The 13,788-nt window shown below is 44.6% G+C and overlaps 1 protein-coding gene across 1 annotated transcript; it reads right to left on the bottom strand.

Annotated features, from left to right (window-relative positions):
* Nucleotides 1–8,776: 8,776 nt before the first annotated feature.
* naa30 (N-alpha-acetyltransferase 30, NatC catalytic subunit) lies at nt 8,777–13,358 on the bottom strand. Its single transcript, XM_084000636.1, has 4 exons — nt 12,299–13,358; nt 11,313–11,436; nt 11,000–11,055; nt 8,777–9,247 (listed from the first exon to the last, which is right to left on the bottom strand). Exons 1-4 carry the CDS (start codon nt 13,163–13,165, stop codon nt 9,110–9,112), a joined length of 1,185 nt encoding a protein of 394 aa, XP_083856762.1. The 5' UTR covers nt 13,166–13,358; the 3' UTR covers nt 8,777–9,109.
* Between the last annotated feature and the right edge of the window lie 430 nt (nt 13,359–13,788).

Genomic DNA, 13,788 nt, shown 5'->3' with positions numbered 1-13,788 from the left:
AGGTGGACCTGGACCAGCTGGTCACCGTGGAGACAGACAGCGACAGTCCCTCGCACGCCCCATCCCTGCTGATGCCAGACTGGACGTCACCTTGGCAGACATCCGGAGCCGAGCTCCTGGAGCCAATCAGCTCCTCGGTTCTGTCTGTCTCACAGCAGCAGGCCGCGACTGAGCCGGAGGATGGTTCAGAAAGAGGTGAGAGAGGTGACGTGACCAGAATAAGCAAATCGGTCTTCAAAGCCGGTGTGATGCTCTGTAACACCAAATCTGTAATTATCTTACTGCTGCTCTGCATTATTTTGCCCCTTTCCTACAACCCCTTACATGTATTTCAAACATTTTCCACATCATCAGGGTCACAGCTGCAGATCCCGCTGTTTTCATAAGCTGCATGAGAATACGCTTATGAAATCCAGTTTTGGTGGAAGGATGGTGCCAAAACAGATCGTGATGGCACAGTGGATTTATTTCTGCCAAGTAAAGCACAGCATGCGCCACACTTCATTAGTTTCATTTTGACTATCAGATTTTCCCCTCCAGGCAGTGTCAGTACTAAACTGAACCTGGGGAGACTTTAAAACCTCTCTTACTCAACATTATGTCTGCTTAAAGGAGACATATTATGCCCCTTTCCCACAAATTCAAATAGGCTAGTTCCCAGGTGTCTTAAAGACATGTCTGTGACATGCTTTGGTCAAAATACCCCAAGGATCAAACATCACAGCTCTTTTCATCCATTCAAAACAGCCCTGTTCAGAACGGCTGGTTTCAGTGCCTGTCCCTTTAAATGCAAATGAGCCACTGTTTGCCCCGCCCCTTCTACCGGTACCAGGTAGGGGTGGGATTATGCAAATTTGAATTCTAGTTACATCACTGGAAGACAACTGAGGGAACAGCTTGTAAAACCACATGGATTTCAACCTAGGGAGCCTGAACATTACAGATTTTCTTGTCAATTCTCACATTTTGGGGGGCCAGAAGGCAAGACAAACACTCAAATATATGTTAAAGAGTCTTCAAAAAGTAATATTTCCATAATATGTCCCCTTTAAAGTTTCTTGGTTGGCGGTGGGCAGATATTTCTGGCTTCACAGTCTGGAGTTTACAGCAGTGACCTCTTTAATGCAGTCACACTTTCCTTACACATCTCATAATGTCCATGTTTTCTATTGTTCTTCTTTGTATTGATTGGCAATTGGCTATTCTAAATCCCTTATAAATGATGCTAATGCTCTCATCGCTTTCTAGATATAGTAATCTAAATATTGCAACACTTTGGTGAAGCTGTAATGTCCATTTCTGCTGCAGGTGCATAGGCCTACTTGTTGATGCATTAGTGAGGTTGGGTATGAGTTGCTAAAATACAACAAATGCACTTTGACGGTGGTTTAACAAGGCTCCATGTACATGGGTTCAACCTTTTACACATCATGAAATGTTAATATGACTCAACATGTCTGCAAACCTCCACTGTTCTTCTCTCTCTCTGGTATTTGGTTTGGGACACGTAGTTTCTGTGAGGACACCAAACCTTGAGGAGAACTTGCCCACCACTGGCCCCTCCCTGTCATCCTTCCAGCACACTATGACAACGGTTACCATGGCAGCCCATCAGCCTATGCACAAATCTAGATCGGGGTTAGAAGAGAGGGAATCTGAGGGTAAGACGGATTTTATTATCCAGCGCAAAAACAATTAGATCTAAAATTACCATCTTTTTTTTTTCTCTCAGTCATAATGATGAGCCTTCTTCTTGCCTGCTGAGTCGATCATGTTGTTCCCCACAGAGGAGCCAGACGAGGACGACGATGACGAGAACTCGGACGAATCGCTGGAAGAGGAGAGTGAAGAGGACCTGACAGAAATCCCCAAAACATCCTCCACGCAGCCTCCGTACAGCCTCATCCCCCCTCCTCCCGTCTGGGTTCAACGCAACCAAGGGCTGAGTATGAACACACGCTTTAAAACATCATAGTATTAATTTAAAACCACCAGGCCACACAGAAACAGAAAAATGTTTTACCTATGACACGGACAAACAGGCCGTCACATTTGTTGCCTTCATAAATCATTGGGCTTTTTTTTCTTCCAGTGCGGAGCTGGGTAGAGCTGATCAGAGAAAAGGTAAGACTGCCACCTACTGTCCTTGATAAGCATCAGCCGTCCATCAAAAATGGCAGTTTTCCTTCATTAGGCATAATTTACTTCTAGTGCATCTCATGATAAACCAACATGTAACTGCTCTTCCTCTATAACTGTATGCCTATTATCATAAATATGGGAATTGTAGTTTATTTTGAGTCAATCTTACCCTCCTGCCATAAAGAGTCACTGCTGCACCAAATGGACCAAGGATGTTTTGTAATTTGGGCCATGAAGAAATTAGACAAATTTATTTATTTACCTGAATTAGATATTCACCGCTGTGCTCCATGTTGACCTCTGTGTCTCCACTCCGCCGCCCGTCCACAGGCTGGGTATGTGTCTGGGATGTTGGCCCCCGTGGGCATCGGCATCACAGGGGCCCTGCTAATCGTCGGCGCCCTCTACAGCATCAGGATGATTCATCGCAAGAGGAGGAACAGCTTCAAACACCAGAGGAGGAAGGTCAGGCAGCCAGAGGTCAATATACCCTACTTTACTATTATTAATCACCTATTGGTCACTATATTCTCACTCATGGTGGGTCTCAGATGCGTTAAGTTCTTTTTTTTTTCTCTCTTCCGCAGCAACCTCGAGAGCCCGGCACCAGCCGTCAGGACCAGGCCATGCTGCTGGCCGACAGCTCCGAGGATGAATTCTGATGAGACTGTTTTGGCTGCGTTGGTTGATGCTCCCGTAACGGAGGCTTGGCGAACATCACTATCGCTATGACTAAAAGCATCTCCAATCACCCTGGGCTGTTTGGCTGTGACTCATCTGATCCACAGAATGTGACTGAGTATAGGGCACAATTTGCACAGGCTCCACAAAGGTCAGCTTTGTATCCCCCCACCCTTTCTAAAAAGTACCAGTGTAGGCACTTCTCTGAATGTTTGTCAGGTGATGTTGACTTTAACGTCTGGGCAGGGATGCTGTGATTAACAGTTTGACAACATGCTGCTTGTAAAAAAAACTAAATGCAATGGCAGAGTATTGGCTGGATGAAAGTGATGCTGGGAAATAGAGGCTTTTGCTTTGTGGAGCGGAGGGGACAGTGGTGCAGACCGGTGGGGTTTCTGTAGGGAAATAAAAGGGCTGTAGAAGAGTGACATTACATAAACAATGTAAATATACTGTATATGATGCTGACTCGGGGTCAGCTGTGTTGGTGTAAATAATTAAGTTTTATTTCTTGATAAACATGTTTAGCATTTTGGGAAAAACAAGTTGGTGAAGTTGGGTTAGAAGTTGGATACTGCAATCAATAGGCTACTATCCTTCAGCTAGCACCTGTAGAGCTTACAAATAAACACGTTTAGCCTTAAATGATTGATGACTACAAATTAAAAAAAAAAAAAAAAGTGTAAAGATGAAATTTGACCACTTTATGAGGTGAGGAGTAGTAGAGTTAATTTGTCAAAATGGTTTTCACCAAAGCAATAAAACAGGAGAAACAAAAAAACTAAAAGGAAAAAAGTCAACTAAAAGCTCCCGTAGAGGCGTGTTTTAAGTTGTTGTTGTGGCTTGTTTAATGTACATTGGCAGATGGTTCCACTGTTTCAGTGCATATTTCATAAAAGCAGCTTCTCCACTATGTTTGTTGTGGCTCTGGAGGATTTCAGGGCTTCTTGTGGTTGATTAAATCAGAGGTGGATGAAGATGCTGGAGCATTAAGAGCTTTATAGGTGATTCAAAAAAGGACTTTTAAAATCAATTCTACAAGAAACAGGGAGCCAGTGCAAATCACCTACAACAGGAGTGATATGCTGTCTGTGTGATCTGACCACTGCAGTCTAACCTGCTACAGACAAAAGCATGAATCAGCAACATGCTGTGTTAAAGATGGTTGCACTTTGGCAATGTTTCTCAGCTGGAAGAACTGTGCTCATGTGGGGTTTAAAGCTTCAATCTAAAATGACAATTCAACTAGAAGCTCCAACATGCTAAAAATCAACAAGATGTAACGTGTTAAATTGTGAATTTCAAATGTGCTAATAACCTGATTTTGTTTCCGCTGAACAAAGCCAGACAAGCTGCTCCAAATTTCCAGAAATAGAAACTAAACTGTGCTAAGACAACAACTAAGATAAGCTAAATGTCTCCTGACTGACCTCATGTATTTTCCCTAAACGACGTGTCAATGTTTTTTCCCCATGAAACTCCACAAGGAAGTGATTTTGTGTGATTCCCAAAATGTTAAACTGCTCCTTAGATTTACACACCTTTTAGAAACTGCCATCCAGTCATTTGCATTGATGCTTAGTTTAAACGTGAATTTTGTGGGAAAGTAAATGTTTTATTCAAAGTCACGTGTTCATAAAAGTTGTACTGTAAGAAGCACATACAAAACACCATCATCCTAAAAGTATGTAGCATAAAACAGATCTTGATGTACAGTATTAGTCCGATATAAACTCATTCCTCTGCCACTTGCAAAATGTTGATTTCTAAGTGCATGATGTTTTCTCATACACCAGACTTTTTTTTTCCTAATGAAGCGATATTGTCAGCTGGAAGCAAATAATTTAAAAAGTTTATTTATTAATTTATTTTTTTAACCAGCTCAGATTGAACCAAAGTGGTTTTGGTGTGTGTTAGATGACGACGTGTGAAGGAGAAGTTTAGCCCAGTGCCATTCTGGGTGAGATGCTGTTTGTTGCCAGATGAAGTTTTGGAGAGTTTACTTTTTTAGAGGAAAATAAGAGGAAACATTTATTAGACAACTCCTCTGTCGTAGTGCCAGAAAAGATGCAACAAATACTTGCACACAGCTCATACGAGCCATGTTTGTTACACCGGTGACTTTGACACTAGGTCTCGTCTTTTGTTTACAGAAAATATATTTTCTGTATCTTCATATGTGATATGCTTAATGTACGACTGCCTGTTTATATGCAATAATACTGTTTTAGAACAAGTGTGATGTAAAATAGTGACACTTTTTTGTCTCTTTATGTAGATATGAAAGATGATGTGATCAAATAAACTAATCTTTTAGATGTCCGATTCTGTCTCCGTCCTCTGATACCTCTCGTAATCTCAAAGTGTGAAGGGTTTGAACTTAAAAAAAAAAAAAAAAGACAGACATCAGACAAGATAACCCAGTTTACAGCATTAAAAAAATCAAATAATTTATTTCTGTGTTCTTTTTCCACATTAAATAAAAGCTATCGGACATTTCCAGATCAAAATCAAGAGAGGGGACAGGGAGGAGGAGCAGGGGAAACAGAAATCCGACATGCAAAAAAACCCTTTGACTCTGACCTTTGCACACTTCGTGGATGGCGGCGGAGGTGGAGCGGGCCACCCTGAAAAGATCGCAGGAAGCCCCTTGTGGTTGGTCGGTTGGTTGGTTGGTTGTGGGGGCCGTAGCATTTTAGCGGTGCAGAATGACAATCAATACAAATGTTAATTATCTGACCAACAATCTGGCTTCTGGGGTCGTTTTATAATGGTAAATAATGAATGGTAGATGTGGCCTTGGGGCGAGGACAGAAGGAGTGGGGCTGTTAGAAGGATCGACAACCTGGAGAACACAGCGGACGTCCAGAGTGAAGGGAGGGGGGGGGGGGGGGGGAATAACTCCTGACATCTGTGAATCCAAACTGATTCCAAATGCAGAGCTGGATAAAACTACACAACACCACAAGCCATGGCTACAAACTGATATTGATGACAAAGCCCTTCAGTCTGTGATGATCTAAACGAGGCCTTTGGCTCATCGTTGCAGGCTGTAATGCCCTTAAACCAATGGAACTGCCAGAGTTTCACATGGATTCAAAGAAAAACCAAACGATAACGGACCCCTTTCCTTCAGAATACAAAACACCTCTTCACGATGAAAAGGACAAAACTGGTTAATTAGTTCTGGTGTAACAAATCCAGTCTGTCCATCCATCAGTGGTCAGTGTAAAAGAAGAAGAACAAGTGGCCCGGACAGAGTGAGAACACAGAAGAATCAAACCTCCGGGATGAATCGGGAGGAATTTGAAGAGGGGGTGATCATTGAAATTTTAAACGGCGTGAGATGAGCAGCAAAGGAAATAAATGGTGTTTAGGGTCTAGGTCGGTTTTTTTTTTTTTTTTTCGTTTGCTCATCTTTCTCGTTGCATCTCTGGATGGGCTAAAGTAGCACAGAAAATAAAAATAAAAACTCAAATCCGATAAATCAACCCAAAAAAAAAAATCGCCCCCTTTTCCCAACAGATGGTTCACCAAAGAAAACATGCTCTCAATATATCCCATGAATAGAACAACACTCATATACAAATCTGAAAGAAAAAAAAAGAAAAAAAGAAAAAGAAAACAGTTCATCTGATCCATTGTTCCAAATGCACACAGACACAAACTTACATACACAGGCTGTTATGTGGGTGGCAACTCTGTAAACATCTACTCTCCCTTCCAGTCCTGGGCTCCTGGGATGAAATGTCTCTGCTGAAAGGGGAAATAAACCCGACGCACGAACAAGGTCTGGTAGTGTCGGCCAGAGAGACTCGCTTCATCTGGCCTTAAATCATTCAAACGTCTACGACCGGAGACGTCTTGTTCCTTGTGTCGTCAATATTTGTAGCGGATTGTACTTTTTAAGTGGTACCACATGGCAGAGTCTCGGTTGGTGCCGTCTACTCTGAATAATGTAGGCAGGATAAAAGCACACAGATGTCCAATTGCATAATTTGAAACACTACATGGAAAACAAAAGGTGCATTTTGTTTTCCTAGTTTGACTTTGCAATGAATCAAAGCTGATTCCGGGTTTATTCTCCCCTTAACTACAAACTACTCAGTCTCCTGTCTTCTGTTTAACACTGAGCGCTAAATTGAATCCTGGAAAACTACAAGACAAAAATAAAAAAGACAAAAAAAGTGTGCTTTTGTTCCTTCCTATTACTAACAAGTCCTGTTGTCCTCATTAGGCTGGAACAAAACACAGCACCAGTAAAAAAAAAAAAAAAAAAAAAAGGGCTGTGATTTTCCCGTTGGGAAGGGGGCTCTGAAAGTAGAGAAATAAAAGTCTATCAGAACAGATCCACGCTGTTGTCGAAGTAACACGGACACATTCATACGGACGCATACACACTGCAGCAATTTCATAGAAGTGCATCTGATCTTTGTTCATTTTACTTTAAAGAAAAATACGAAACAAACGAACAAAAAACGAGACGAACAAAAAAAAAAAAAAAAAAAAAAAAAAGCGGCTGAAGCAAACTCTCTCTGCCATATTTAGTGTGGATTGAAACGTCCAGGTGCCTCTGTGACGTGTTCTGGGCTGCAGGTCTTTAAAATGTTAGCGAGGTTGTTGTTGTGCATCGAGTCAGGGCACCTGGGAAGTGCGTTGTGGACTCAGCCGCTTACGGCAGCGTGAGGTTATACAGGTGTATAGTAGTATATCTAAATAAACTGAAAAACGAACAAATGAATAAAATATAATCTGCTAAGAATACTTGTCTATTTTCCTTTTTTTTTTTTTTATCAAGAGATAAACACACACGCACACACACACACGGCATACTCAAAACAGGAATCCAGCATATGTAACACTTTGTCTCCGGTCTGGTGCTGAGGGCAGACCGGGAGCGGGCTGAGAGCTCTGATGGACCGAGTGGCACTTGCAATGAGGAGAATTGGGACAAATTATACAAAAAGGAGTAAACTGAGCCGGCTGGGAAGGTTCCACCGCACCGTCGTTGGCAAAGAAAATGTCTCTGAAAGATTTCCTTTTCTCCTTTTTTGGGGATTTTTTTGCAGCGGCTGGCAGTGCATTACGGGGAGAGACGAGTTCTGATCTGCAAAAATAGGAAGATAAAAATAAACCCAATGCTCTGTCGGGGTTTTTGATGACGAGAGGTTTTTAGTGAGAGGGACGATGAAGCGACGAGGTGGCAGGTTCCACCGACTGGGCAGAGTCTGAGGCGCTAACGGAGTGATTTGTTTCGATCAACTGCTCTGCACCGACATAATTACACCGAACAAGAGGAAGGGGTTGGAGGGGTAGCCTCAGACTGGGTTCATCAACACACACACACACTTCACACTTTCTCTCGCACTCTCATTAAAATAAATGCATGCATATCTTTACAGGCTTCAGTCCTGGAGGCCGAGGCAGGTGATGGAGACGACGCCCGCTGGACAGGATGGGTGAGGGGGGGAAAACACGCGACGAGTTATGCACGGACCCAACAGGAACCAGGCATGCGCTCGACACAGTCGCACAAAACACCTTCACTTGCGAACGCACACATGCACACGAAAAAACAAGCCAAACACTCGCTTTACAAAGGAAAAAAACTAAACAAAAAACAAAAAAAACATGAGGCGGTACAAACGCGCAGTCATACTATAGCTTGTTCCATCCCCCCCGTCCAACTTACATGTTTTTTTAAAAAAGAAACACAAAAATAAACTCCACAAATATTTTCTTCCCAGTCTGTTTATACCACCCCGCTGCCTCGCTGCACGTGGTGTTGTTTTGCTTTAAGTCCTGGTTTGTCCTGTGTTCTGGAGGAGGATCTGGCGCGGCGCCGGCTCCTCTCGCGGCGGCATCCATGCTTGAAGGTCAAAAGGTCATCTCGTCCCAGGCGGAGGTCGTCCCAGGCGGAGGTCATCCCAGAGACCGCCCCCCCCCGCCCCGCTCACCCCTTCCTCGTCACAGAAAGTATCAGGGGCCCCTTCATGAAAACATCAGGTGGGAGTTCAGTCCGTTTCTGCCTAAACAACACTTGTTCAGAAGTCAAGGACAAAAAGAGGGCGTGGCTGCATGTCTATGCAAACCTATGTGCATACTCCATACTTATGGTTGTACACAGGTAGGTGTGTGTGTGTGTGTGTGTATGCAGTGTGTGAATGTGTGTGTTTGTGTGTATAAGAGTGAAATGACCAGGGCAGAGCTGAGGCTGTCAAGCTGATAGTGTGGGAGGTGGACAGCACCCGCTGTCCCCCCCTCCCGTCCCCCTCTTCTTTTCCGTTTAGCGGAGCCACAGTTTGAGCCGCAGCGCATCCACTCCGTTCAGGTAGTATCTGAACAGCCGCTTGTCTCTGACAAAACCCAAGTTCTCGTACAGCTTCAGGGCTGATTTGTTGGTGATCTCAGTCTCCAATACGACCTGGGGACACACAGACGGACAAGTGAGCAGACTGACCGGTTGGAGAGATTCACTGGGTTTTTTCAGGACTAATGTAAATTGTGTTTGTTTGTTCTGGTCTGTTTGAGACACCTGAACTCTTACACACTGTAGCTGGTTGGTTACTGGCCTCAGTGAACAAGCAAGCTGCTCATAAGAGGTTCACAGTATATACATCACTATATCTCAAGTAAGGAAAGAGGACAGTTTAAAGGAATATCTCAACATGTTGGCAGATTGGCCAATTGCCATAATCCCTATAGTCATCATAGCAGTAGATTTGTTACCTTTAATTGTCGGTGCAAGCTGTTTTTTGACCGGCGGGGCAGAGATATGAGCTGCTCAGAGTTACGCTACAGAGGTATATATGGTATTTCTGGCTTTGCCTCATCAAACTCATCAAATACACAATCCAACAACTCCAAAACGCTCTCATGGACAAGTTGTGACCTGCACATTCACCACGCTATGAAATAATAACAGAACATTACGTGACAGAGTTGTTTTCGAGGCAAATACAAAGCCGGAACTACATCCCAGACACGGCTGCTCGGCAGAGTGTCCACGAGAGCGTTTCAGAGTTGTTGGATTGTATATTTAGTTTGATGAGGGAAACGTAGAAATAGGGTGAAGCTTGCGTATTCCCCCGCTGATCGAAAAACAGCTTGCACCGACAATTAAAGGTAATGAACCTACCCCTATGATTATAGGGATTATGCCATTGCCAAAATGTTGAAATATCCCTTTAAGTTACTGTGACGTAATCCTTGATGTAGCAAGTGCTGGCCGTTTCCACATGCACCAGGTCTCAATGCAAAAAAAAACTAACTTTTAATTTTTTTGACATGGACTAAGAGACTAAAAAAAACATATACTGACAATTAAATCAGTATTTAGTAGGAATGACATAATGAAAGTGAAAATGCATTGCAACACTATAACCACTGTACTGTACACTGACAGGTGACAGTCATCTGTCTCTGTACATCAGCCCTATGATAGAACGGCCAGATGCCAAATGTCAGCTGGGACCGGCTCCAACCGCTGCAACACTGAGGATAAATGGTACAGCTAAAGGATGGATGGATGGATGGATGGATGGATGAATGGATTATCCAATACAGTGAACTCCAGTCAACGATGTGTTGTCATTACACAGTTACACAGCTGCAGGAAGGGGGAGTTTAGCAAAGTTTTGTGTGGATGCAGTCGAAGAAGGCTCAGTATCTGTGTTGTAAGAGGCAGCTGTTGAAATACACATACAAGCGAAGCAACTGGGACATCAAACTCTTGAATTTCTTCGTCCAGAATAACTACAGGTGATTGAGCGCACCAACAAAAGCTCTAAACCAGGGGTGGCCTGGAAAATCAATCATTCGAACTTGAGGCATTGAGACCAGCAGCGAGGAAAATCTATTCAGTATCACTGGAGTTGGGCCAACTCAAACCGACAAAAGAAAAACTAAGAACCAAATGTACCACAGCACAAATATGGTTTATCTTAATACTTTTCCAATATGTGACTGTATTTTCTATGAATTTTTAGTCTCTTCTTCACATTTTTAACTGTGGGTCTGTCCTCTGTTGCATATGTTGCCTTCTATGTGATTGAGCACAACGGGCAAATATGACCTACTGTCAGACATGACACACATCAAGTGCGTTTTATTTTTATTTAGGCTTTAATCAAACAGCCGACTGTTTGAGGCGTCCTCCAGGGGGAACCGGTCTTACCTCGTCACAGTCCCCCTCCACCATGGCATAGATGGCCTTCTTCACCAGATTAGTACCTGAAATAGACAAAGTCAAAGTCAGCGCGCTGTGCAATTAAACACAAGTCCAACACTTTAAAGAAGATAACACTGGGTTTGTCTTTTCCTAGTCTGCCATACGATGGTCTAAGTAAGGCAAAGGGTGAGCGACGTCACCCAAGTTTAATGTAGAGTTACACACCAGCACACTGTGTATATACTATATTATCCAAATGTCACATTTGCATTAGAGATTTGGTTGTCAGAGAAAGCATGAGAGACGCGTCGACACTCACCGATGCTTTTCCTTCTGTGTTTTGAATCCACGGCCAGCATGGCGATGTAGCCGCGACGGAACATCTTCTTATGCATGTCAAGCTTACATACAATGGCTCCAACACACTCCTGCTCCACCATGGCCTGTGGCCCGCACACACACACACACACACACATGCAAACACAGCAATTAGGTCCTCTGAGTGTCTGCTGGGGTAGCTGCTGAAATCCTAGCAACAATTCTTCTCCAGTTCCTGTCAACCTGCCAGATCTGCTGGCTCTCGGAGCTGGCCTCTGACCTTTATTTCACGGCACTTCCTCTCGTGTCACATGTGACCGACCAGACGAACTGGAAAGTTTATGACCTTGGGACTCAGGAGGATAAACAGCGAAGAAGGACAGTGTTTTTCAAAGTTTTTAAAATAAAAAAAAGCCTGAGTGGACAGACACTGTAGGTGTGAGAGGAAACGGTGACTCAAGGCAACGCTGGTCTCTATTAAAACTACAGAGTGCGGGTTACACAGTTTGTGCCTGTACACAGATGTCCAGACAAAAGAGCCTGACTGCTGTGATAAATGCTGTCACGTCAGCTGAACGTTTCTTCATCCGACTCCTATCAGTTCAGAGCAAAATCCACTAAACTAACCAGGATCCGTGACAGAGCTATTTGGTTGTTGTACATTGTGAACAAACCAGACTGAGACTGTACAAACTCTACACTATCAGTGAGACATTTACATGAGTGTATTTGAGCTGAGACTGTTTGTCTTCAGCACATAGCAGCACAGTGTCTGGCTGCCTTTGAGACACAGTGACAGGTGATGGAGCTAGGAGCATGTGGTCACACCCAGCTCCAACGCCGCTCTGCTGATTCAGGTAACTACAGACCATGGGACAGAGGAGGAGGGAGGGAGGACATCACACTATATGTGACTTGATGCACTGAGTTACAGAGTGAACACAAGCTTTATTCTTCACACTGTGAGTGTGTCAGTGTCATACTCACCAGGAAGCAGAGCTGCGGCCAGTTGTGGATGAAGTACCTGTACGTATAAATTGAATAAGGCTCAGACAAGTCCTTGGTGATCAATCTCATAATCCACGGCATCTGCAGCTCCGACTCGTAGCGGACATATCGGATGCCGTGACTATCCTCTTCCGCTCTCCCCGGAGAGCTGTTCAGGTCGAGCCGGGCCAGCTCGGCGGCCGGCGGCTGCTGCTGCTCCCTGTCAGCCGGCTCGTCCTCTCCGCCGGGCCCGGCAGCGTCCGGCGGCTCGTCGCTCGGCGGTCTCGGCGGCTCCGTGTGGTCAAACTCCTCCTTCCCCTCGTCCCCACCGAGGTGGCCGCCGGCCGCCTCAGTTCTCGTGTAACCCGGCATCCCGTTCACGCTATTGTTAACCAGGGGAGAGTGACTGCCGTTTTTGGAGAAGGGGCTGTGGCCTTCGTGTTGGCAATGCTCACTATTGTTTCTGTCGGCCGGAGCCCCCTCGCTGCTGCCGCTGCTGCTGCTGTCACAGTTGTCCACGGACGGTCTCGGGTTGTCGGGCCGGCTCCCTGTGTGCTGGTGGCCGTCCGCCTCCTCCGTGGGGCTGACCGAGCCGTTCAGCTGCTGCTCTCTCGCCTGCATTTTAAGGTGCAGCGCCGCCGGGCTAGCTCGAGCTAGCATGTTTTTCTGCTTCTTCTTTACCGACCTATTCACGTCGCTTACCGGCTGAGAGTTCTTCCCTGTGCCGGGGGAGACGCAGTCGTCCCGGTGACACGCCGGCTCTCCGTCTACCCCCGCTGGCTCCGCGCTCCCAGCCCCGGGGAAAGGAGGACTTTCAGCCGGGGATGCAGGCAGTGCGCTACTAGGCCCAGGCGGCACTGTGGCCATCCCACCGCATTAAGGTGGAGATTCACGCTTGAAAAACGTCGAACACAATGTCATCCACAAGGCGAGAGGGTATACAAACAATATACAAGTCAGTTCACCGAATATCTTGTAAATCCGAGGATTTTTGAGGCGTTAGCGTATCCGCTCGCGACGTTTGTCGCTGCTTTCTCCTCGGTTTCCCTGCTGCCGCAAAGTGCTGTCGCAGCAAACGCCATTGCAACAGCAGTCGGAGACGTTTTACGACAGTGGTGTAACGCATGACAGTTGCAGGTTTATTCACTCACTAGTGCTCTGGGGCCTTCTAGTTACTGTCAATCAACTCGCTTTCCTTCTTTAGTTGTTTTAATTTGATCCTTTTGTATTTCCATTCTCCCTCTATGCTATTTACAGGAACGTTGTGCAGCAGATGACAGGCCAAAAATAAAAAAGACAAATAAAAGCAAGGATAACTCAGCACGATATTTTTACATTTTTGTTAAAACTGAATTTGTATTTCTGCAATTATTCCTGTTTTTTTTGTTTTTGTTTTTTTTTACATGTGTTATTTCAGACGGATAATTAATTTCAGTTTTATTAAAAGACTGATAGGCCTATAAAAACGTTTTCCACACAAATTAATTTTT

This window comes from Trachurus trachurus, assembly GCF_905171665.1.
Source record: "Trachurus trachurus genome assembly, chromosome: 24".
NCBI lineage: Eukaryota > Metazoa > Chordata > Actinopteri > Carangiformes > Carangidae > Trachurus > Trachurus trachurus.
This window is presented reverse-complemented; position numbering and strand designations above follow the sequence as displayed.